This window comes from Musca domestica, unplaced genomic scaffold (genome assembly GCF_030504385.1).
Source record: "Musca domestica strain aabys unplaced genomic scaffold, Musca_domestica.polishedcontigs.V.1.1 5, whole genome shotgun sequence".
Lineage (NCBI taxonomy): Eukaryota > Metazoa > Arthropoda > Insecta > Diptera > Muscidae > Musca > Musca domestica.
Genome location: NW_026712346.1, coordinates 27359213 through 27384848, shown reverse-complemented (window position 1 = coordinate 27384848; position 25636 = coordinate 27359213). Strand labels below are relative to the sequence as shown.

Here is a 25636-nt window from a genome sequence, read left to right as displayed (position 1 = left end):
AACGCCCTATACTGCAATCTGGACGCAGAAGGTCTGTGAGGCCTCAGACACCTGCCTCCTGGGGCCTTAAAAAGGCTGTCGGAGGAAGGGATGTTGTATGTCGATGGGGAACTCCATTTTTACCATCGACGCCACAACACCCTCAATGTTGATGACGTCGTGTACAACAGTACTCAATAATTGGGCTCAAAGACCAATTAAAAAACTTGTAAATATTGTATATAGTAGAATTAGTTCTTAGTTCGTAGTCTTAGATTTTAAGTCATAGTTTTAAGATTTTATATAACTAAGTAGAGTTCGCCCATTTTTTAATCTTGGATTTTTTTGGGGCATTTATGTTAAGTTTCAGTTTGTTTTATATTATAATTTATGTCGATAGATGCGAAGTGCCTAGAGCACAGCGAATTGTTATGTAAAATAGTAGTAGATAGCGAATAGCTATATATAGTTAAGATTTTAGTACAGTAAGCCATTTCTGTTAGTATGTAAGTTTATAATCCAAATAAATATGGCCATAGGCAAAATTGCTTAAGTGAAGTGTTTAAAACTAAAATAAAGTGAAAATGTCTGGTCGTGGTAAAGGTGGCAAAGTTAAGGGAAAGGCAAAGTCCCGTTCCAATCGTGCTGGTCTTCAATTCCCCGTCGGTCGTATCCATCGTCTGTTGCGCAAAGGCAACTATGCTGAGCGTGTTGGTGCCGGTGCTCCCGTCTATTTAGCCGCTGTCATGGAATATTTGGCTGCTGAAGTCTTGGAATTGGCTGGCAATGCTGCCCGTGACAACAAGAAGACTCGTATCATTCCCCGTCACTTGCAATTGGCCATCCGTAACGACGAAGAATTGAACAAATTGCTGTCTGGCGTTACCATTGCCCAAGGTGGTGTATTGCCAAACATCCAAGCTGTTCTCTTGCCCAAGAAGACCGAAAAGAAAGCCTAAATTATTTCGAAAGGTATTATGGAATGAAGAAGAAGAATATAGACCATCGTATAATTCCATAGAAAAATCAACCAATCCGTCCTTTTCAGGACGACAAAAAATATTTGAAAAGAGAAAGAAAATTGCGTCAAGCTACATTTGCATGAAAAAAAATAAAAATTCTCAATAATTTTCTATGAGACGTTGGCAGAATAACTGTTTTTCGTTGTCAGTTGCATATTTGTGTTGTCGTCGTTGTTGTTGTCTCTTATGATTTCAGGAATAGAGCGCGAGAGAGGAGAGATCGTGGCGTCACCAAATGAGTATGTATAGCATGAAGAAGAAGCATGTGGCAGTTGGTGGTGGCTTTGTAGTAATTTTATGTGAAAAAATCGTACCCCGGCGCATTCTTTGGGGAAGGCATAAAGTAGATGATTTGCAATGGAATTTTGGCGGCAAAGAAGTGTTTTGGTGGAAATAAATCGACGCATACATGAAAATAAAAGCGCATTGTGGTGCTATGGAAATTTTTAACACAAAAAATAGAAGAAAAGTAACATAATGAAATGAAAATTAACGAAAATAATTACAAAGAAAAATAAAATAACGTAAATTAATAATTAAATTAAAATAAAATAAGAAAATTTTTAAAAATTAAGGCAAATATTAATGAAAATTTAAGCAAATTTAAATGAAAATATTTGGAAATAAATTAAAGAAATTTGGAATAATAAATACATTTTATGAAAATAAAAGATACTTTAAATGAAATCAAAAAATTTTAATGATAAGGAAATAAATTAAATAATTTTAAATCAATAATAAGGAAATAAATAAAATAATTTTTAATAAAACGAAAAATGTGATTTTTAAAAAATAATCTAATGAAAAATTAAATAAATTGAAATTTAAATAAGTAAATTGAACATAAATAAAATAAAATTAATTCAATGAAAAATTTTTAAATAAAATTCAGTTATTTTAATTTTTAAAAAAATCAATGATTTAATTTTCGATACAATTTTAAAGGAAATTATTAGTGAATAATTTAAAAATTTTTAATGAAATTTTTGAAGATAATATGAATCAACGATCTATTTAATAAAAATATTCAACCATTTTTAAATAAAATTTGAGAAAAGATTCAACAATGTTTGAAAAAGTCAAAATGAAATTCCTTTGCTACCACAGCATGGTCGTTCTTTAGTAATATCGACTAAATAATACCAATACATACATAAAGCGACGCTATGTTATACTCATATAATACGAAAAGGAAGAAGAAGAACAACTAAATGTGTTTAGCGATGTGAGTTGCCGACGGCATGTTTATGATCGGGAATAAAATACGAGACCTCGGTAAAACAATGTTTTCGTTGAAAATATTCTGGAGAAAATTAGTGTTAGTAGTTAGTATTTATATTTTTTATTTATTTGACTTTTAGACATTTTTCACGAATTGTGAGAAAAAAGTACGAGAAAGCTGAAAAAGAAAAATATTAGAAATTTTGACATAAAATTTCTTTATTTCCTAAGGTAAGTGTTTATTTTTTATTTATTTTAATTAAAAAAAAAATAGTTTTCAACAAGAATGTATCTCTTTTTTGATATATTTTGTGGTCCTGAAAAGGACCGATTGTTTTGTTGTAAAAAAGATTTCTCCAAATTGCGTCAAGAATTTGTTTAACCGCCGAAACCGTACAAGGTACGGCCTTGTCTCTTCAAAGCATATACGACATCCATAGCGGTGACGGTTTTACGCTTAGCATGTTCGGTGTAGGTGACAGCATCACGAATAACGTTTTCCAAAAACACCTTCAGAACACCACGAGTTTCTTCGTAAATCAGGCCAGAGATACGTTTTACACCGCCACGACGAGCCAAACGTCTAATAGCTGGCTTGGTAATACCTTGGATGTTATCACGGAGCACTTTCCTGTGACGTTTAGCGCCACCTTTTCCCAAGCCTTTACCACCTTTACCACGACCAGTCATTTTTTCACTTTAGTTTATTTCACTTATCACTTCACTAACGTTCAAAATACGAATGTTTTTTCAACCCAGGTCCGCTTGTATTTATACAAAAATTGAGGCTCTCTCCAACCATTTAACGCACAAGTAAAGTATGTACAGTTATATGTGTGTGTGTACATTTGCCGTTAGTATTGTATGTTCTCTTTTGTGTGTGCGTGTACATTTGGTATACCGATAGGTAAGAATTCACTAACATATCAACCCCGAAAGTTGATGCTAAGAGCACAATTTTCTATAAATACTCGTTTTCTTGGCGATGGCAACGTTATTACAGTGTCTACAGTGTTTGTGTGCATATCTCTAGTGAAGTGAAAAAATTCAAGTGAAAAATGGCTCGTACTAAGCAAACTGCCCGTAAATCGACCGGTGGAAAGGCTCCCCGTAAACAACTAGCTACCAAAGCTGCCCGTAAGAGTGCCCCAGCCACCGGCGGTGTTAAGAAGCCTCATCGTTTCCGTCCTGGTACAGTTGCTTTGCGTGAAATCCGTCGTTACCAGAAGAGTACTGAATTGTTGATCCGCAAATTGCCCTTCCAACGTTTGGTTCGTGAAATCGCTCAAGATTTCAAAACTGACTTGCGTTTCCATAGCTCTGCTGTTATGGCCTTGCAAGAAGCCAGTGAAGCCTACTTGGTTGGTCTTTTCGAAGATACTAACTTGTGCGCCATCCATGCTAAGCGTGTCACCATCATGCCTAAGGATATCCAATTGGCCAGACGTATTCGTGGAGAACGTGCTTAAATTCTTGACGTTTTAAAAGCAACAATTTTACAACAAAACAATCGGTCCTTTTCAGGACCACAAATATTTTACAAAAAAGAGATATTTTTTCACTCAATCTACAAATTTTAGTATTTTTTTTAAATAAATAAAAAAATTTAGGGCTTTGATTATTTTTGAAAATTTTTAAAATAAAGAAGTATTTTTTTGATGTTGATTTTTTTCCTTGATTATTTTTCGTCACTTTATTTTTTTTATTTTATTTTGATCGAATATTTTATTTTTTTAATTTTATTTGAATTTTTTCAATTATCCATTTTGATAGTTTCCTTTAATTTGCAAAATAATTGTCATTTTTGTACTACCTCTTCGAAAAAAATGCTATGACTCATAATAACAACCACCACATACATTTTGCTAACGTGATTTTTTTTTGTCCATTTTGTTTTTTTCCTTTTCCCGTTAAACAAAAAATTGCTCTCTTCATGATTTTTGGCTCGAAATTTGTCTATTTCTCTCATTTTATTCCCCTTCGATCATTTTTTTTTGTTGTGGACTATTCAATTTAACGGGAAAAAATTCTCTGCCTTTAATTTCTACGAATTATTTCATGTGAATTTTAAAAATTTCCAGCTAAAATTTTGCCCCTCCTATTTAATTTTTTTCAGGAATGATGTATGAAATATGTTTTATTCCTTTTCAGCAAAATTTTTAAATGTTTTATACGCATTTTAAGACATTTGAATATGAATTTTCTCCATATGGAATTACAAAATTATTTTTGCCCGATGTATTTAGAGAAATTGGTAATAATTTATTATTTTTTAAAAATTTAAGAAGAAAATGATTTGTTGAGAATTTTGATGTAAAATATAATTAAAAGTATTATAAAAAGAAATGCCAATAATATCTACCTTTGAAGTTGATCGAAAAACAAATTTGTAAAACGCAATTAATTTCATGACATTTCCAAGTGTTCTAGGTGATATTTGCCTGTAAAGATGAATTTCTTTTTGGGAATATTTTTTCATAAAAGTAACAAAAATTTGACAAAATAACTTAGAAAATGGCTTCTAATACTATTTTTAATAAATTTTAGAACAAATTATGTTAAATTTCATAAAAAATATTGCAAAATGAAAATACATAACCGTTTGTCAGTGAATGCCTGTACATTGGTAGTATGAAGTATTCTGGGGATTTTGTAACTTTTCCCCGTAAATTATGACTTTTTGTGAATAATGTTATATTTTGATGTAAATATACAAATTCTGAAATGCTTTTTAAGAAATTTTTATAAAACTTATTAAGATTTGAGCTTTCAAATTTATTTCAAGAAAAACTTTTCTTCATTGAAATTATGCCAACAAGAGGATTTCTGCTGTCATAGACCACATAATAATTTCAATTTTTTCACATAGTAAAATATGAAATTTCATCGATATTTTTCTTTGATCCTAAAGTAAACATATCAGGCTACATTTTCAAATAGAATTTTCAATTAATTTTTCATAAAAAATTCGATTTTTTTAAATTTTAGTTGGAAATTTGTGATTACATTTTTATAATCTGCCAAGTTAAACGTTTATAATTCACAAACGGCAAGTGATAATTACACCAAACTTTCTTTAAAACATAGCCTGAAATCTATACTTTAAAGGTATAAAACATTTTTAGTGAAAATTATCAAAGCTTCTTCAGGAAAATTTAATTTCTCCGAAAACTTTTGTAAAAAATTAAACACGCTTCCACACAATCTTTCGAAAAATTTACCAATTGACTACTATGCACATCTCATCTTTTCGATGTACCTACACTTTAGCTCGCCGCTAACAACACACAACGGTAAATACAAATCAGGGACCGATGTGTGAAGCTATGGATTCATTTGAAAAATTCAATGAAATATGTACCAAAAACTTTGGTAAAGACTTCTTTACCTGTCTAAATAAGGTACGTAGATATGCCAAGGACATTAATAGTTTAAATGAGGATAGTCAAGCAAAAGCTATGGTTGGTATCCTAACTTCTCTTGGTTTTGATGATTAGATGATGATTGTGTCGAGATCTAAGAAACATCAATTTCGATTATTTCTTGATGAACACCGACCGGATGTGGTGATGTTGGCGGAGCATAGATTGTCTACCCATCAAAACCTGGAGATGGAAGGATACAATATTTTTATTCAAAAACGTAGACAAGGACCTGGTAGAGGTACAGCCATTCTCACCAGAGATACTTTTAGAAGTGAGCTAGTAAATATAAATACTGGCATTATAGAAAATAGCTGTGTTAAATTATTTAGGATAGATGGATCATCGCTTCATTTTGTGAGCCTGTATTGCAGGCCTGCTGACGTCTTCGAAGCAGCCGATCTGGAGCCCCTGCGCCATCTGGCCTCTGAGGGTGAACTTTTAATTGGCGCTGATCTAAATGCCAGGCATATTAATTGGGGAGGAAACACTATATGTTCTAGAGGCAGAATGGTGTATGATTTTATTTTAGGTTGCCCTGACCTTATAATCGTTCCCACGGGAGGGCCGACTAGGATAAGTAGGGACAGTAGTACCTATATATACATATGTATAGCTTCGCTGGGCATATCCATCGATGATAATAGTGGGCTGGGGCTGAGTACTATTGATTGTAATTCAGACCACCTAGCTATTGTAATGCAAGTGCATGGAATAGACCCTGAACATAGGGAAAAACGCAAAATTTTCAACTATAAAAAAATAAACAAGCGTAGGTTCAACAGAATTTTAGATGAACAATTACCTGCTTGTCGCATTGCGGCAGATAGAAATGCATCTATTTATGAAATAGATAATGGTATTGAAAAGATGACGTCTATTTTTCAATCAGCCATGGTCGACACCATCCCCAAATTTTCACCTGGTGCTAGGGGCCTCCGCCCCCTACCAGACAATATTCTTAATCTGATAAGGGAAAAGAAACGTCTAAGAAGAACCCTCTTTCGTACAGGAAATCCTAGTCGATACGATACCATTAGGGCAGAGATTAATAACCTCAATAAAATGGTTCAGGAATTGATATCAGTGCACGAATGTGAGCATTGGACCAACTTCCTGAATAATATAAAAATGGACAATAGGGTCTACAGCAAGGTAAAATCTGCAGCAGGTTGTAAACGTAACCCAATTCCAGATCTTGTGGACGAAAATGGCTTCATCTTTACGGCTGAAGAACAAAAAGCTAATTTTATTGCTGACGGCATACAAGGCAACATGTTACCTTCTAGTCCACAAGACTCTGCAATCAACAGCATTGAGAGGGAATTTATGACAAAGACACCAATAGTCAATTTTTCACAAAACTTACTAGCGGACGGTTCAAATGGTGGTTCAATAAATAATCTGAGGCTTATATCTCCTGCAGATATAGGTTCTGCAGTAAAAGCCAGACCTAATCGCAAATCCAGTGGTGTTGACGGTGTTCCTGAAATCGTCTTGAGGAACACTGACAACTCTACATGGATAAATCTTGCGATAATTTTCAACCAATGTATAAATTTGGGATATTTTCCTAGGGCATGGAAAATAGCCATAACTGTCCCAATTTTAAAGCCTGGTAAGGACCCGACCAATAGGAATAGCTATAGGCCCATCAGTTCGATTTCGGTCTTTGGAAAATTACTGGAATATTTCATTTTAAGAAATATTTCTAATGAAATTGAAGACAAGGAAATACTCTCTGATTGCCAATTTGGCTTCAGAAAAGGATTATCTACGTCTCATGCTCTCTCTGTTTTAGGTGATCATGTTTCTAGAGCACTAAATCGCAGGCATATAACCATAGGGGTTAGTCTAGACTTCTCTAGAGCGTTCGACAATGTCTGGCATAATGCCATAGTCTACAAAATGAAGAGTTTAAATTTTTCTCACCTTATTTGTAGACTAGTATACGACTTCCTTCAGTCTAGGAAATTTAAAGTAAGGATAGGTGATTCGCATTCATCCGCCAGAGAAATATACACGGGAGTCCCTCAAGGATCCTTGTTGGGCCCCGTTCTATTCAATATATTTCTGTGCGACATCCCTCTGCCCCCCGTGAGTGACTTACTTCTCATCTATGCAGATGATATTTTTATAGCCGCCTCGGGGGCACATGCATACAACACAAACATACGTCTGAACGAATATCTAGAGAACCTCTCTGTATATTTCGACAGATGGAAAATGTGTCTAAATATTGGCAAATGCGAGGCCATTGTTTTCAAAGGTCTAAAAAAATATCTGTACCCCAGCTCTAGAGGGTTTGAGGCAACCCCATGCATTGGCGGACAGTTGGTACATGTGTCTGAGGAGCTCAAATACCTTGGAGTGGTATTCCACTCTAATTTTGAGTTCGTCAGACATGTTAACCATATTCTAGAAAAAGCCAAAAAACTATTCTGGGCTTTTCAAAGAATAATATGCCGAACTGGCGGTCTATCCCTCCCGGTGAAATTGTTAATTTATAAGCAGATAATAAGAACAATGGTGGCCTATGCGTTCCCGGTTTGGTACGGAATATCTTCCCATCAGATGGAGAGAATTCGAATCTGGGAAAGGGGTATCTTACGGTCTTGCCTTAATCTAAAACATCATTTAGGTCAGGATGGGATATGGCGATTGCCCCCAAATTACCTAATATATAAAGATCTCCCATTCAAAAGGATTGATGTCTTTTTGGCGAAGAGTGCTCTCAACTTTCTACACAAAGCAACTTTCTGCGAAAACGCTTTGGTAGCAAGAAGTCTTGAAAACAGCTTCCCACATGTTGATGGACTATTGGAGGCGAATTACCATCCTCCAAATAGCCTTGAAATCCTCAATAATGAAGGCCTTTTATTTAATGAAGACCAACTAGTGTTTTTACCATCGACGGTACAAAACATTCGACTTATACAACACCGTCTACCAATTGGAACAATAGCCGATGATACGTCCTCTGTATATATGTATATAATTATTATTTTAAGTCCCTAGTTTTTAAGTAGTATGTAAGAATCTAAAACAAAAATTGATAAGATACTCCTTTTTTAAGATTATTTTTTTGGGAGAAAAAGAAATAAAATTCTTGTTGAAATTATTCAAAGATAAATTAATAATATTAATTTTTAGAATTAAGTATAGGTTGCATACCTGCTGCAACCTATGTATGTATATACGTAATTATAAGATAGACTTAGATAAATACTAGTATGCTAAGTACAAATATTATTTTTAATATTACTTAAGGTTAGGCGAAAGCCAAAAAAAAAAAAATGTAATGAATATAATCTCAATAAAATTGAACTTGAACTTGAACTTGAACGCCGCTAACAAAAATAATAGTACACATACATTTGTGAGTGTATTTGTGTTAACAGTGAAATATAAACCAAACAGTGAATAACCATGTCTGACGCCGCCGTTGTTGAAGCCACCGCCTCCCCAGTTGCCGCTGGGCCAAAAATTGGCCCCCTTCATCAAGAAGTACTTGAAAGGTGCCGTTGCCAGTGGAAAATTGATCTAAACTAAAGGTAAGGGTGCTTCTGGTTCATTCAAATTGTCAGCTTCGGCCTCCAAGGAACCCAAAGCCAAGACTGCTGAAAAGAAGAAGAAGGCCCCAGCCGCTGGTGACAAAAAGAAGAAGGCTGCCGCCCCTAAAAAGGCCGCTGGTGAGAAGAAGGCAGCTGCCAAAAAACCAAACCGCCAAGAAGACCGCTGAAAAGAAGAAGGCCGACAAAACAAAGGCAAAGGCTGCCAAGAAAACCGGTACAGTTAAAGCTAAACCAGCAAAGACCGCCGCCAAAGCATCTGCCACTAAACCAAAGGCACCCAAGGCAAAAACTGCAGCTGCTAAGCCCAAAAAGGCCGCAGCAGCAAAGAAGCCAGCTGCTAAGAAAACCGCCGCCAAGAAGTAATTTTTCCCAGAAAGATTACTTTTTCCACAATATTTTCGATATTCGAAAACATACTATCTAACAGCCCTTTTCAGGGCTACAAATTAAATTAAAAAAGAGAAAAATATTTATTTTCAACAGTTATCGTATATATTTGTTACCTAAATGAATAAGTAAATTTGTACACGTGTTTGATTTTGGGAAAAAATTACTTTCGCTAATTACTGTTCTTATTAGGTAATTTTATTGAGCCAATATAATCGTGGACGCCACTGGATTGTTTTTTTAACCCAGGTCATAAAAGATAATAAAATATTTAAAATTTTTCCTAATTACCCACAGGTCATAATTCTCGAAAATCCCCATCATTTGGTCATTTTTATAATTTCTACTTAATTTTGAAAAATTTGTCATTTTCATATTCTCTGTCAAATTTCAAGAATTTCATCCAAAAATGACATTTTGGCAAAATATTAACATTTTTCATCAATATATTTTTTTCCTTTGATAATTTCTGCCTCAGCCTTATATTTCGTTGCTTTGCCGTTGTGCTGTAACAAAATGCTCACACATACATGATGCCCATTCGATGTTGATCAACGACGGCAAGGCAAATCACCACTAACACACGCACACATACACGACGACGATGGCTGTTATAGCATATCGCACAAGCAATGGCTAAACATAGGCACATATGCGAGTTAGCTAAATGCATGGAAAAATCATTGTATAGAGAAAAATATAATTTCTATGGATTTTTATTCGTTTATTATTAAATAATGATAAATTGTAGCTTCAACAAAATATGATCTCTTTTGAAATGTTTTTTGTGGCCCTGAAAAGGGCCTTTTAAGGTAGTATTTCGACGCAAAATGAAAAATATCAAGACATTTACTTGGAGCTGGTGTATTTAGTAACAGCCTTGGTACCTTCACTGACGGCGTGCTTAGCCAATTCACCGGGCAACAATAGACGGACGGCGGTCTGGATTTCCCGACTGGTGATGGTCGAGCGCTTGTTGTAGTGGGCCAAACGAGAGGCTTCGGCGGCAATACGTTCGAAGATATCGTTGACGAAACTGTTCATGATGCTCATGGCCTTGGAGGAGATACCGGTGTCGGGATGGACTTGCTTCAACACTTTGTAAATGTAGATAGCGTAACTCTCCTTACGCTTGGTACGTCTCTTCGACTTATCGCCCTTGGTAATGTTCTTCTGGGCTTTGCCGGCCTTCTTTGCTGCTTTACCACTGGTTTTAGGAGGCATTTTCACTTATTATTTTTTTTGAATCACACAAACACTTTTAACACTGTTCACAAATGATAACCAAAACGGCCAGCTATACAGAATTTGTAGATTGTAGTCGACAAGAATTTCAGGTAGTCACAGCTAGCAGGCACACACAAGGCAAACCACCCCATTATTGAAGAAATGTGTGTGTGAGAAAAGTATAAATAGCACGTTTCGATCCGAAAATTTTTATCGATCATTTTGTCTTGTGTCAGTGAAGTGTGAAGTATACTTTAAATAGTGAAAAGTGCCTGCCTATAGTGTAATAAACAGTGAAATAAGTGTTTTGCTCGCCAATCTGGAAGAGATAAAATTTTGTTGGTGTTGCGATAAAGCAGTAATTTGGCGATTTGTGGTTTATCCCTAAAAACAACCAGAACCGCATAGAAGGCAGAAAATTTACAAATTCTGCCATTATACACAAGAACTGATTTCGTGACTCCTGGTTGTTAAATATAGATACAGCCAACCCGCTGGAGGGAAAATTCTACCCCAACAGCACTGCAGAGCCGCCGTCATTTTCTGACGGCGGTAACATAGAAATGGAGAAGAAAGCCGACGGAAGCAGCCTTTTTGTCAAAAATAAGCCTGCCGTAGGCCAAAAATATTCTGTGGATCAAATTTTTCTTATGAAAAATTCTGAGAAAATGGACTCGGATATGTCAAGTGAGGCATCCGAGACTGCAGCAGCAATACGCAGGCAGAGGAAAAAACGACGTAGCAGCAATTCTGGCGTCGTTTCGCCTTATGAAAGCCTAAAATTGGAGGCTACTTTTAGCGAGCTCCAAAAAGCTCTGACACGAATTGAGCAACTGGAAAAAATTATTCAGCAACAAGCAACTGAGATTGTTTTGCTAAAAAATAAGAATTGTCAATGCGGTAAAGAAGGTGCGGACGGCACCTCTAAACAAAGTGACTGGGCTACCGAGGCAGCCGAAGAACTCGGTATGGAATTGGTGAGTGAAGGTGTTGCACTGCCGACAGCACCCAACGGGGGACATAACGATGTCAACTCCAATAATGCGGATGATGCCAGCGGCACTTGGCAGACAGTCATGTCGAAAAAATCTAAGGGAAATACGAAGAAGACGAATGCAGCAACACCCAAACCCATGCAGCAGACAGCAGCTAACATTAATCTGAAGGTTAATGGTAATGGTGGCAAGGCATCAATGCCAGCATTTACAATCTACGATGTCGGGGTACGAGAAGTTTCGGCCACTCTGCAGCAATCTCTCCCCTCAGTTGAGTTTATCATTAAAATTATAAGGAAGGGTGTTATTTCTGTCAAGGTCAGGGGGTTGGACAATTATAATTCAGCCAAATGCCTATTTTTGAGTGCTGGGTACAAATTTCATACCCATACCCCCAAACCTCTACTACCATACTCATTAGTAATAGAGGGACTCCCCGATGAGTATAGTGTGGAAGAAATTAAGGGATTCTTCTCGACGCTTGATTTTACGGTAGAAGTTGTTAGTCTAGCTAACATCTCATTTAGAAAATGGCTCCTTCGTATGTCAAAAAAAACGGACATACAAAACTTGTACAAATTGACTCGAATTTTCACCAGTGAGGTTACCCTACGAAAGGATAAAAATGGTATGCTACCGCAATGCTTCCATTGTCAAGTACATGGACATGTGTCCTCTAACTGTAATATGGTGTCACATTGCGTTAAATGCAGCAAGACGCACGAAAAGGGAAAATGTACCATACCCTCCAAAGATCAGGAGGTATGGTTAGAATACACTGACCCCTCCACGGGCGAAGTAATTAAGAAGCCAGCACAACCTTGCGTCTGTGTTAATTGTGGAGGGAATCATCCCGCATCAGCAAAAGACTGCCCAAAACGTTTAGAAATCTTGAATAGGAGGAAAAGACTTCAGGACGAGGCAAAAGCAAAAGCTGCGGCCAAATCGGCACGCATTTCCAGCCTCCATACTACATATGCATCTGCAGCTCGTGGACAAATACCCCCCAATCCACCTGGCAGACCATTAAATAGAGCTCTATCACAGCCAACAGCAACCAATGGAGATAACTTTCAAAAAATTGTTGATTTCTTTGAAAATGGGTTTGAGGACAAAATTAATAAGGCTAAATCCTTTGGTCCGACTTTCCAGCGAATAATGTCTACTGCTGGCGTAGATGCGGCCCTATCGGCATGGATGCTTTTTTCAGTTTCTAATGTCCAATTTAATTAAATGTATATTCTTGAATATAAACTCCCTGATTTCTATATCAAGGAGATATTATTTAAAACAATTTATAGAGGAGAGGAGACCGGATATATTGATGTTGGCTGAGCACAAGCTCACATCTTCTCGCTACATCAATATTGAGGGTTATAAATGCTACTGGCAATTTAGGGATGGTGGACATCGCCGACATGGGGGAGGAACGGCAGTCCTGGTTAGAGATAATTACCGATCTGAAAAGATAGAAATAGGTACTGGAAATATTGAGGCTTGTGCGGTGAGGGTATGGAGAGAGGATGACTCACCTATAGTTTTCGTTTCTCTATACCTTCGCCCTAATGTTTCATTTCAGGTGAAAGATTTAGACCCTATTACAGAACTCTATAATAGAGGAGAAGTTTTGGTGGGTGCTGATTTAAATGCAAAGCACCAACTATGGGGTGGTACCGAGATAGATGCAAGAGGTAGGGATTTAGCTAGGTTCCTCTTGGAGTACCTCTTTTTTAAAGTTTAAAGATCTTCCATTCCCACTAGGCCTGTTGGTAATGCGGGGTCATATATTGACCTTTTTATTAGGACGCCAGGTTTACCATCATTGGATGGGGGTAATATGGTAAATGAAATAGATTATATATCTGATCACAGAGCTCTTGAACTTGTCTTAGTGGCTGGGGAAATAGAAATATGCGATAGACGAACATTTTTTAATTTTGAAAGGATTAATATTGCACGCTATAAGAGGGAAATTAGGTTGAGGCTGGATAGCTGCTGCCTACCAGTTGACAGGAATGTGTCAGAATTAGAAATTGACAGATGCATTGAAGATTTGTGTACGGTCTTTCGTGGTGCGATTGAGATTGCGGTTCCAAAAAAGAGATGTAGACCAGGCTCCCTTGATGATTTACCACCTAGAATCATAAGTTTTATGAGGGAAAGAAGGAGATTATGTAGAACTCTTCGGAGGTCAGGTAATCCAGAGAGACATACTATATTAAGAGCGGATATTCGCAATCTTGATCGCGTAATTGAGGACTGTATACGAATTTTCAGATATGACAGATTTAAAACATATTTAGAAAACATTCGTCTAAATAGTAAAACTTTTCATAAAGTGAAAATGGCAGCGGGCCTAAAGAGTAGAGATACAATCGGGAACCTTCGGGATTCTTCTGGTTCAATCATTACTGATGATAGGCTCAAGGCTGAAGCTTTGGCAGACTATGTCCAGGGTGCTCTAGATCCCACAAATGGACCGGTTGACCAATCCTTTATCTGCTCAGTTAATCGGGCAGTTGAGGGATTGGACGATCGGTCCACGGCGGTGTGTTTTAGCGACAATTTTTCTGCAGATGGTAACTCCATAAGTAACACCAATTTATGGAACCAATGCGGTTTTGTAAGGCCAAGTGAAGTGGGCATTGCTCTGGCAAATCGGCCTGCGAAAAAGTCAAGCGGAATCGATGGTATTCCAGACGTGGCATTGAAGAAGGCAGGGGAGGTAACTTTCACCTTTCTTGTAATCCTGTTAAATCACTGCCTTAATTTGGGATACTTTCCAAAGGCATGGAAGGAGACAATGCTAGTGCCAATTTTTAAGAAAGGCTCCAACCCTGAAGAGTGTGGCAATTATCGACCCATTTCGCTATTGTCAGCCTTTGGCAAATTGCTGAAATCCTTCATTAAGAAGAGATTAAAACTGATAGTTGAAGATAAGCGAATAATTAAAGACAATCAATTCGGGTATAAAACAGGACATTCGACCTCACATGCGCTCACTGCCTTCTCAACACATGTCATTCGTGGGTTGGATAGAAGATGTGGTACTATTGCTGTAAGCATTGACCTTGCAAGAGCATTTGATTCAGTATGGCATAACGGCCTGTTATACAAAATGCAAACCTTCGGTTTTGATAGGCATTTGTGCAAAATAATAGCGAGTTTTCTCCGGGATAGGTGTTTCACGGTTAGGGTAGGGGAACAAATCTCCACTCGTAGATTGGTAACAGCAGGAGTGCCTCAAGGTTCAATCTTGGGGCCACTGCTATATAACATTTTTGTTAGTGATATTCCTAATCCCTCGCCGAGGGATCTGCTGTTATCATATGCAGATGATGTTTTGGTTGCCTTCACTGGCCCTAGGGCTAGCACGCTGACTACGAGAGCTAACATATTCTTAGAAGAGCTATATATGTTCTTTCAAAAATGGGGACTGAAGATAAACTCAAGAAAATGTTCGGCGGTGATTATAAAAGGTAAGCCTGGTACAACATACCCGAATTTCCGCTCGTATTTCCCGGTTTTAAAAATTGGTTCAGAAGTAATTAGTCTGTCTGATAGCGTGAAATATTTAGGTGTTGTAATTGACTCTAAATATAGTTTCATTAGACATATAGATTACATTTTGGGAAAGGCAAAACGGATATATTTTACCTACCATGGTATAATGAGAATAAGAGGGGGTATATCCCAAGAGGTTAAATTGATTTTATAACGCCAAATAATAAGGCCGATATTAACGTACGCCTTTCCAATCTGGTTTGGGATTTCTTCCCACCAGATGGAACGGCTACGTATGTGGGAGCGTCGTGTTCTTAGAACATGTTTAGGTCTAAGAAAAGGCTTTATGGTGAATAGGTCGTACAGATCAACATCTTGTAGGACCATATATGATAAGACTGGCTTTGACAGAATTGATCTCTTCATGATGAAAGGGGCCGAAAAATTTGTCGAAAAAAGCGTGTTGCTTGAGAAAGAGATTGTTGCAGAGGCGCTCAGATACTCATATGATGCCCAATCGATAATGTCAAAAAAACATTTGCCACCAGCTGCCATTCCTCTCTTAAAAAATGAGGGTTTATTGTATGTAGATAATCGTCTATTATTTTATCATAGGCGATACAACTCGTATGATACTGCTGACGTAGTGTATAACACTGCCCAGTGATACATACGAGTTGTACTTCGTCATTTTTGTACATATGTAAATAGTAGTTTTAAGTTATAGTTTTAGTCCTAGCTAGTAAGTTTTAGTATATGTTAATTTATAGATCGCTCATTTTTAATAATTGAATTTTTTAGAGCAAATAACTTTTGATTTCTTTTGTAATAATTATATGTCTGATTTCTGCTGTCAAGTATTGTCCTGCGGTAATTAATATAAACAAAAAAAATGTTGTATATGGCGAAAAGCTATAAGATCATTGTAATAATATTACAGTAAGCCATCCTGTATAGATGTAAGAATGAATTTCAATAAATATGGCCATGGGCAAAATCGCAAATCGCAAAATCGAAAATTTTTATCATTTGTGTTTTTCAGTGCTTAAGTGAAGTGTTTAAAACTAAAATAAAGTGAAAATGTCTGGTCGTGGTAAAGGTGGCAAAGTTAAGGGAAAGGCAAAGTCCCGTTCCAATCGTGCTGGTCTTCAATTCCCCGTCGGTCGTATCCATCGTCTGTTGCGCAAAGGCAACTATGCTGAGCGTGTTGGTGCCGGTGCTCCCGTCTATTTAGCCGCTGTCATGGAATATTTGGCTGCTGAAGTCTTGGAATTGGCTGGCAATGCTGCCCGTGACAACAAGAAGACTCGTATCATTCCCCGTCACTTGCAATTGGCCATCCGTAACGACGAAGAATTGAACAAATTGCTGTCTGGCGTTACCATTGCCCAAGGTGGTGTATTGCCAAACATCCAAGCTGTTCTCTTGCCCAAGAAGACCGAAAAGAAAGCCTAAATTATTTCGAAAGGTATTATGGAATGAAGAAGAAGAATATAGACCATCGTATAATTCCATAGAAAAATCAACCAATCCGTCCTTTTCAGGACGACAAAAAATATTTGAAAAGAGAAAGAAAATTGCGTCAAGCTACATTTGCATGAAAAAAAAATAAAAATTCTCAATAATTTTCTATGAGACGTTGGCAGATTAACTGTTTTCCGTTGTCAGTTGCATATTTGTGTTGTCGTCGTTGTTGTTGTCTCTTATGATTTCAGGAATAGAGCGCGAGAGAGGAGAGATCGTGGCGTCACCAAATGAGTATGTATAGCATGAAGAAGAAGCATGTGGCAGTTGGTGGTGGCTTTGTAGTAATTTTATGTGAAAAAATCGTACCCCGGCGCATTCTTTGGGGAAGGCATAAAGTAGATGATTTGCAATGGAATTTTGGCGGCAAAGTAGTGTTTTGGTGGAAATAAATCGACGCATACATGAAAATAAAAGCGCATTGTGGTGCTATGGAAAATTTTTAACACAAAAAATAGAAGAAAAGTAACATAATGAAATGAAAATTAACGAAAATAATTACAAAGAAAAATAAAATAACGTAAATTAATAATTAAATTAAAATAAAATAAGAAAACTTTTAAAAATTAAGGCAAATATTAATGAAAATTTAAGCAAATTTAAATGAAAATATTTGGAAATAAATTAAAGAAATTTGGAATAATAAATACATTTTATGAAAATAAAAGATACTTTAAATGAAATCAAAAAATTTTAAATTAATGATAAGGAAATAAATTAAATAATTTTAAATTAATAATAAGGAAATAAATAAAATAATTTTTAATAAAACGAAAAATGTGATTTTTAAAAAATAATCTAATGAAAAATTAAATTAATTGAAATTTAAATAAGTAAATTGAACATAAATAAAATAAAATTAATTCAATGAAAATTTTTTAAATAAAATTCAGTTATTTTAATTTTTAAAAAATCAATGATTTAATTTTCGATACAATTTTAAAGGAAATTATTAGTGAATAATTTAAAAATTTTTAATGAAATTTTTGAAGATAATATGAATCAACGATCTATTTAATAAAAATATTCAACCATTTTTAAATAAAATTTGAGAAAAGATTCAACAATGTTTGAAAAAGTCAAAATGAAATTCCTTTGCTACCACAGCATGGTCGTTCTTTAGTAATATCGACTAAATAATACCAATACATACATAAAGCGACGCTATGTTATACTCATATAATACGAAAAGGAAGAAGAAGAACAACTAAATGTGTTTAGCGATGTGAGTTGCCGACGCCATGTTTATGATCGGGAATAAAATACGAGACCTCGGTAAAACAATGTTTTCGTTGAAAATATTCTGGAGAAAATTAGTGTTAGTAGTTAGTATTTATATTTTTTATTTATTTGATTTTTAGACATTTTTCACGAATTGTGAGAAAAAAGTACGAGAAAGCTGAAAAAGAAAAATATTAGAAATTTTGACATAAAATTTCTTTATTTCCTAAGGTAAGTGTTTATTTTTTATTTATTTTAATTAAAAAAAAATATAGTTTTCTACAAGAATGTATCTCTTTTTTGATATATTTTGTGGTCCTGAAAAGGACCGATTGTTTTGTTGTAAAAAAGATTTCTCCAAATTGCGTCAAGAATTTGTTTAACCGCCGAAACCGTACAAGGTACGGCCTTGTCTCTTCAAAGCATATACGACATCCATAGCGGTGACGGTTTTACGCTTAGCATGTTCGGTGTAGGTGACAGCATCACGAATAACGTTTTCCAAAAACACCTTCAGAACACCACGAGTTTCTTCGTAAATCAGGCCAGAGATACGTTTTACACCGCCACGACGAGCCAAACGTCTAATAGCTGGCTTGGTAATACCTTGGATGTTATCACGGAGCACTTTCCTGTGACGTTTAGCGCCACCTTTTCCCAAGCCTTTACCACCTTTACCACGACCAGTCATTTTTTCACTTTAGTTTATTTCACTTATCACTTCACTAACGTTCAAAATACGAAAGTTTTTTCAACCCAGGTCCGCTTGTATTTATACAAAATTTGAGGCTCTCTCCAACCATTTAACGCACAAGTAAAGTATGTACAGTTATATGTGTGTGTGTACATTTGCCGTTAGTATTGTATGTTCTCTTTTGTGTGTGCGTGTACATTTGGTATACCGATAGGTAAGAATTCACTAACATATCAACCCCGAAAGTTGATGCTAAGAGCACAATTTTCTATAAATACTCGTTTTCTTGGCGATGGCAACGTTATTACAGTGTCTACAGTGTTTGTGTGCATATCTCTAGTGAAGTGAAAAAATTCAAGTGAAAAATGGCTCGTACTAAGCAAACTGCCCGTAAATCGACCGGTGGAAAGGCTCCCCGTAAACAACTAGCTACCAAAGCTGCCCGTAAGAGTGCCCCAGCCACTGGCGGTGTTAAGAAGCCTCATCGTTTCCGTCCTGGTACAGTTGCTTTGCGTGAAATCCGTCGTTACCAGAAGAGTACTGAATTGTTGATCCGCAAATTGCCCTTCCAACGTTTGGTTCGTGAAATCGCTCAAGATTTCAAAACTGACTTGCGTTTCCAGAGCTCTGCTGTTATGGCCTTGCAAGAAGCCAGTGAAGCCTACTTGGTTGGTCTTTTCGAAGATACTAACTTGTGCGCCATCCATGCTAAGCGTGTCACCATCATGCCTAAGGATATCCAATTGGCCAGACGTATTCGTGGAGAACGTGCTTAAATTCTTGACGTTTTAAAAGCAACAATTTTACAACAAAACAATCGGTCCTTTTCAGGACCACAAATATTTTACAAAAATGAGATATTTTTTCACTCAATCTACAAATTTTAGTATTTTTTTTAAATAAATAAAAAAATTTAGGGCTTTGATTATTTTTGAAAATTTTTAAAATAAAGAAGTATTTTTTTGATGTTGATTTTTTTCCTTGATTATTTTTCGTCACTTTATTTTTTTTATTTTATTTTGATCGAATATTTTATTTTTTTAATTTTATTTGAATTTTTTCAATTATCCATTTTGATAGTTTCCTTTAATTTGCAAAATTATTATCATTTTTGTACTCCCTCTTCGAAAAAAATGCTATGACTCATAATAACAACCACCACATACATTTTGCTAACGGGATTTTTTTTTGTCCATTTTGTTTTTTTCCTTTTCCCGTTAAACAAAAAATTGCTCTCTTCATGATTTTTGGCGCGAAATTTGTCTATTTCTCTCATTTTATTCCCCTTCGATCATTTTTTTTTTTGTTGTGGACTATTCAATTTAACGGGAAAAAATTCTCTGCCTTTAATTTCTACGAATTATTTCATGTGAATTTTAAAAATTTCCAGCTAAAATTTTGCCCCTCCTATTTAATTTTTTTCAGGAATGATGTATGAAATATGTTTTATTCCTTTTCAGCAAAATTTTTAAATGTTTTATACGCATTTTAAGACATTTGAATATGAATTTTCTCCATATGGAATTACAAAATTATTTTTGCCCGATGTATTTAGAGAAATTGGTAATAATTTATTATTTTTTAAAAATTTAAGAAGAAAATGATTTGTTGAGAATTTTGATGTAAAATATAATTAAAAGTATTATAAAAAGAAATGCCAATAATATCTACCCTCAAAGTTGATCGAAAAACAATTTTGTAAAACGCAATTAATTTCATGACATTTCCAAGTGTTCTAGGTGATATTTGCCTGTAAAGATGAATTTCTTTTTGGGAATATTTTTTCATAAAAGTAACAAAAATTTGACAAAATAACTTAGAAAATGGCTTCTAATACTATTTTTAATAAATTTTAGAACAAATTATGTTAAATTTCATAAAAAATATTGCAAAATGAAAATACATAACCGTTTGTCAGTGAATGCCTGTACATTGGTAGTATGAAGTATTCTGGGGATTTTGTAACTTTTCCCCGTAAATTATGACTTTTTGTGAATAATGTTATATTTTGATGTAAATATACAAATTCTGAAATGTTTTTTAAGAAATTTTTATAAAACTTATTAAGATTTGAGCTTTCAAATTTATTTCAAGAAAAACTTTTCTTCATTGAAATTATGCCAATAAGAGGATTTCTGCTGTCATAGACCACATAATAATTTCAATTTTTTCACATAGTAAAATATGAAATTTCATCGATATTTTTCTTTGATCCTAAAGTAAACATATCAGGCTACATTTTCAAAAAGAATTTTCAATTAATTTTTCATAAAAAATTCGATTTTTTTAAATTTTAGTTGGAAATTTGTGATTACATTTTATAATCTGCCAAGTTAAACGTTTATAATTCACAAACGGCAAGTGATAATTACACCAAACTTTCTTTAAAACATAGCCTGAAATCTATACTTTAAAGGTATAAAACATTTTTAGTGAAAATTATCAAAGCTTCTTCAGGAAAATTTAATTTCTCCGAAAACTTTTGTAAAAAATTAAACTCGCTTCCACACAATCTTTCGAAAAATTTACCAATTGACTACTATGCACATCTCATCTTTTCGATGTACCTACACTTTAGCTCGCCGCTAACAAAAAAGACACATAAATTTGTGAGTGTATTTGTGTTAACAGTGAAATATAAACCAAACAGTGAATAAGTGAAGTTAAATTGTGAGGACAAATCTCACCATTAAAGAGATAAAATTTTTGCCTTCAAACTTCTCTGCGAAAAATTTGTCAGAAGGTGAACGTTTATTTCCCGTCGGCAATATGCAGGCGGCAGGCTTCTCTGCCGTCGGCAAACACTCGCAAGCCGAAAAACCACCACCTGCAACAATATCTACTGCCAATACAGATATTGAAATAGATGACCCATCTGATAAGACAACTGATCTGATGGAACATAAATCTACCGCATCAGTGGATGATTGGACAACAGTCAAAACAAAGACGGTTTTGAAACGTGCGAAAATGCACAGTTGGAAGCCGTTATTGCCCAACTTCACCGAAAGATGACAAATCTCGAAAGCAGAAATGAATCACTGTCAGCCGAAATTGCATTATTAAAAAACATGCAAATTGAATCTGCCAAGCAACTAACATCTGCCCATTCCCGAGAAATGAGCTATAAACGTATTATAGCACAAATGGAAAAAGAACATGCTCCAACAAACGTACAAATGAGCAGTATACCAAAAAAAGTTGAAGATGCCATATTAAGGGTGGACCCCACTGTCACAGTCCCAGTGCAATCTACAGTGGAGACACCACCGGAACCACGCATTAACGTGCTGAGCGCAAGCCGAGTGCCAGCGAAGATGAAGGAAGCCAAAGTTGCGGCCAAAGCAACTACACTATTTGCCAACTCCGAGGCACAACAAACAACAACAACAACAACAACAAAGGACAACATTGCTGCTACAACAGGATCAACTCTTAAAACAAAGAAGAAACCTAAGCGCAAAGTCAAGATTATCTCCCAAGAATCCAACATCGACATGGACACCAGTGAGGAAATTCCTGAGACCACCAATGACGTATCATCGGCTATTTCTGGAAGAAAAAGTAAGTTTGTTCCTATGATTATAACTTTAAATGTAAATATAAAATCTGTGACTAATGACATTAGAGAATTGTTAGGGCATAATAATTTTTCCATCAACATTGTTAGTGGCAAAAAGGCTAATTTTCAGCTACAATCAGCTGAGGACCATCAGAGGGTGAGAGCTCTCTTTGTCGAAAAGGGGGTAGAATTTTTCACATTCTCTCCAAAACATGAAACCCCCCACTCCATTGTTATGGAGAGACTGTCTTCAACCTATGATAAGGTTGACATAGAAGCCGCTTTGGCTAACCTTGATATGAAACTTGAGGTTAAAAATGTAGTTAAGCTAGGCTTTGAAAAATGGCTCATATTTTTGGGCAAAGGTTCGGAAATTAACAAATTTTACAAAATTCGTTGGTTTCTAAATTGTAGAATTCGATTAAAAAAAGACAAGAAGAAGACATTGCCGCAATGCCGAAATTGCCAAGCTCATGGCCACGTTTCCAACAATTGCGGTAGGCCATATAAATGTGTGAAATGTGCCGGACCACATGGCCCTGGCAACTGCCACATTCCTAAGGGCGTACACAAACCAAAAATGGTTATGGTCACTGATCCCCTTACCGGGGAAACTAGAATGGAACCCGAATTTGTATTTAAATGTGCAAATTGTAATAAAGAGGTTCATCCTGCTAATTCAAAGCAATGCCCCATTAAAAAGGCTCTTCTGGCCAAATTAAATAACGCTAAAATTGAAAAAGCTGAAACACCTAAGAAAAATTCCTTTCCACTAAACAGTGGAAAAGTAAAACCCGGTGTAACATATGCCAGCTCATCAAAACAAAATGCCAACATAGGCAACATTCAGCACACAACGGTAAATACAAATCAGGGACCGATGTGTGAAGCTATGGATTCATTTGAAAAATTCAATGAAATATGTACCAAAAACTTTGGTAAAGACTTCTTTACCTGTCTAAATAAGGTACGTAGATATGCCAAGGACATTAATAGTTTAAATGAGGATAGTCAAGCAAAAGCTATGGTTGGTATCCTAACTTCTCTTGGTTTTGATGATTAGACAACTTAAATGTATTTTCGCCAATATCAACTCTCTTGTGTCGAGATCTAAGAAACATCAATCAAACGAGGTATAGCCATTCTCACCAGAAATACTTTTAGAAGTGAGCTAGTAAATATAAATACTGGCATTATAGAAAATAGCTGTGTTAAATTATTTTGGACAGATAGATCATCGCTTCATTTGTGAGCCTGTATTGCAGGCCTGCTGACGTCTTCGAAGCAGCCGATCTGGAGCCCCTGCGCCATCTGGCCTCTGAGGGTGAACTTTTAATTGGCGCTGATCTAAATGCCAGGCATATTAATTGGGGAGGAAACACTATATGTTCTAGAGGCAGAATGGTGTATGATTTTATTTTAGGTTGCCCTGACCTTATAATCGTTCCCACGGGAGGGCCGACTAGGATAAGTAGGGACAGTAGTACCTATATAGACATATGTATAGCTTCGCTGGGCATATCCATCGATGATAATAGTGGGCTGGGGCTGAGTACTATTGATTGTAATTCAGACCACCTAGCTATTGTAATGCAAGTGCATGGAATAGACCCTGAACATAGGGAAAAACGCAAAATTTTCAACTATAAAAAAAGAAACAAGCGTAGGTTCAACAGAATTTTAGATGAACAATTACCTGCTTGTCGCATTGCGGCAGATAGAAATGCATCTATTTATGAAATAGATAATGGTATTGAAAAGATGACGTCTATTTTTCAATCAGCCATGGTCGACACCATCCCCAAATTTTCACCTGGTGCTAGGGGCCTCCGCCCCCTACCAGACAATATTCTTAATCTGATAAGGGAAAAGAAACGTCTAAGAAGAACCCTCTTTCGTACAGGAAATCCTAGTCGATACGATACCATTAGGGCAGAGATTAATAACCTCAATAAAATGGTTCAGGAATTGATATCAGTGCACGAATGTGAGCATTGGACCAACTTCCTGAATAATATAAAAATGGACAATAGGGTCTACAGCAAGGTAAAATCTGCAGCAGGTTGTAAACGTAACCCAATTCCAGATCTTGTGGAAGAAAATGGCTTCATCTTTACGGCTGAAGAACAAAAAGCTAATTTTATTGCTGACGGCATACAAGGCAACATGTTACCTTCTAGTCCACAAGACTCTGCAATCAACAGCATTGAGAGGGAATTTATGACAAAGACACCAATAGTCAATTTTTCACAAAATTTACTAGCGGACGGTTCAAATGGTGGTTCAATAAATAATCTGAGGCTTATATCTCCTGCAGATATAGGTTCTGCAGTAAAAGCCAGACCTAATCGCAAATCCAGTGGTGTTGACGGTGTTCCTGAAATCGTCTTGAGGAACACTGACAACTCTACATGGATAAATCTTGCGATAATTTTCAACCAATGTATAAATTTGGGATATTTTCCTAGGGCATGGAAAATAGCCATAACTGTCCCAATTTTAAAGCCTGGTAAGGACCCGACCAATAGGAATAGCTATAGGCCCATCAGTTTGATTTCGGTCTTTGGAAAATTACTGGAATATTTCATTTTAAGAAATATTTCTAATGAAATTGAAGACAAGGAAATACTCTCTGATTGCCAATTTGGCTTCAGAAAAGGATTATCTACGTCTCATGCTCTCTCTGTTTTAGGTGATCATGTTTCTAGAGCACTAAATCGCAGGCATATAACCATAGGGGTTAGTCTAGACTTCTCTAGAGCGTTCGACAATGTCTGGCATAATGCCATAGTCTACAAAATGAAGAGTTTAAATTTTTCTCACCTTATTTGTAGACTAGTATACGACTTCCTTCAGTCTAGGAAATTTAAAGTAAGGATAGGTGATTCGCATTCATCCGCCAGAGAAATATACACGGGAGTCCCTCAAGGATCCTTGTTGGGCCCCGTTCTATTCAATATATTTCTGTGCGACATCCCTCTGCCCCCCGTGAGTGACTTACTTCTCATCTATGCAGATGATATTTTTATAGCCGCCTCGGGGGCACATGCATACAACACAAACATACGTCTGAACGAATATCTAGAGAACCTCTCTGTATATTTCTACAGATGGAAAATGTGTCTAAATATTGGCAAATGCGAGGCCATTGTTTTCAAAGGTCTAAAAAAATATCTGTACCCCAGCTCTAGAGGGTTTGAGGCAACCCCATTCATTGGCGGACAGTTGGTACATGTGTCTGAGGAGCTCAAATACCTTGGAGTGGTATTCCACTCTAATTTTGAGTTCGTCAGACATGTTAAC

At 36.0% G+C, this 25636-nt stretch overlaps 7 protein-coding genes across 7 annotated transcripts; 4 read left to right on the top strand and 3 right to left on the bottom strand.

Moving 5' to 3' along the window:
* Nucleotides 1-526: 526 nt before the first annotated feature.
* Nucleotides 527-975, top strand: LOC131805074 (histone H2A). Its single transcript, XM_059128311.1, has one exon. The coding sequence runs from the start codon at nucleotides 564-566 to the stop codon at nucleotides 936-938; it is 375 nt and encodes a 124-aa protein (XP_058984294.1). The 5' UTR covers nucleotides 527-563; the 3' UTR covers nucleotides 939-975.
* A 1554-nt stretch (nucleotides 976-2529) lies between these two features.
* Nucleotides 2530-2982, bottom strand: LOC131804874 (histone H4). The gene has a single exon (XM_059128124.1). The coding sequence runs from the start codon at nucleotides 2910-2912 to the stop codon at nucleotides 2601-2603; it is 312 nt and encodes a 103-aa protein (XP_058984107.1). The 5' UTR covers nucleotides 2913-2982; the 3' UTR covers nucleotides 2530-2600.
* A 230-nt stretch (nucleotides 2983-3212) lies between these two features.
* LOC131804871 (histone H3-like) lies at nucleotides 3213-3755 on the top strand. The gene has a single exon (XM_059128121.1). The coding sequence runs from the start codon at nucleotides 3281-3283 to the stop codon at nucleotides 3689-3691; it is 411 nt and encodes a 136-aa protein (XP_058984104.1). The 5' UTR covers nucleotides 3213-3280; the 3' UTR covers nucleotides 3692-3755.
* A 6645-nt stretch (nucleotides 3756-10400) lies between these two features.
* Nucleotides 10401-10901, bottom strand: LOC131804873 (histone H2B). Its single transcript, XM_059128123.1, has one exon. It carries the CDS (start codon nucleotides 10828-10830, stop codon nucleotides 10456-10458), a length of 375 nt encoding a protein of 124 aa, XP_058984106.1. The 5' UTR covers nucleotides 10831-10901; the 3' UTR covers nucleotides 10401-10455.
* Nucleotides 10902-16352: 5451 nt separating this feature from the next.
* LOC131804872 (histone H2A) lies at nucleotides 16353-16824 on the top strand. Its single transcript, XM_059128122.1, has one exon. It carries the CDS (start codon nucleotides 16413-16415, stop codon nucleotides 16785-16787), a length of 375 nt encoding a protein of 124 aa, XP_058984105.1. The 5' UTR covers nucleotides 16353-16412; the 3' UTR covers nucleotides 16788-16824.
* A 1561-nt stretch (nucleotides 16825-18385) lies between these two features.
* LOC131804875 (histone H4) lies at nucleotides 18386-18807 on the bottom strand. The gene has a single exon (XM_059128125.1). The coding sequence runs from the start codon at nucleotides 18766-18768 to the stop codon at nucleotides 18457-18459; it is 312 nt and encodes a 103-aa protein (XP_058984108.1). The 5' UTR covers nucleotides 18769-18807; the 3' UTR covers nucleotides 18386-18456.
* Nucleotides 18808-19076: 269 nt separating this feature from the next.
* Nucleotides 19077-19611, top strand: LOC131804870 (histone H3). The gene has a single exon (XM_059128120.1). The coding sequence runs from the start codon at nucleotides 19137-19139 to the stop codon at nucleotides 19545-19547; it is 411 nt and encodes a 136-aa protein (XP_058984103.1). The 5' UTR covers nucleotides 19077-19136; the 3' UTR covers nucleotides 19548-19611.
* The last annotated feature ends 6025 nt before the right edge of the window (nucleotides 19612-25636 follow it).

What these genes read in the sequence shown, in the direction of transcription:
- LOC131804870 (XM_059128120.1), top strand. Translation starts at nt 19,137, where the DNA reads ATGGCTCGTACTAAGCAAACTGCCCGTAAATCGACCGGTGGAAAGGCT.
- LOC131804871 (XM_059128121.1), top strand. Translation starts at nt 3,281, where the DNA reads ATGGCTCGTACTAAGCAAACTGCCCGTAAATCGACCGGTGGAAAGGCT.
- LOC131804872 (XM_059128122.1), top strand. Translation starts at nt 16,413, where the DNA reads ATGTCTGGTCGTGGTAAAGGTGGCAAAGTTAAGGGAAAGGCAAAGTCC.
- LOC131804873 (XM_059128123.1), bottom strand. Translation starts at nt 10,830, where the DNA reads ATGCCTCCTAAAACCAGTGGTAAAGCAGCAAAGAAGGCCGGCAAAGCC.
- LOC131804875 (XM_059128125.1), bottom strand. Translation starts at nt 18,768, where the DNA reads ATGACTGGTCGTGGTAAAGGTGGTAAAGGCTTGGGAAAAGGTGGCGCT.
- LOC131804874 (XM_059128124.1), bottom strand. Translation starts at nt 2,912, where the DNA reads ATGACTGGTCGTGGTAAAGGTGGTAAAGGCTTGGGAAAAGGTGGCGCT.
- LOC131805074 (XM_059128311.1), top strand. Translation starts at nt 564, where the DNA reads ATGTCTGGTCGTGGTAAAGGTGGCAAAGTTAAGGGAAAGGCAAAGTCC.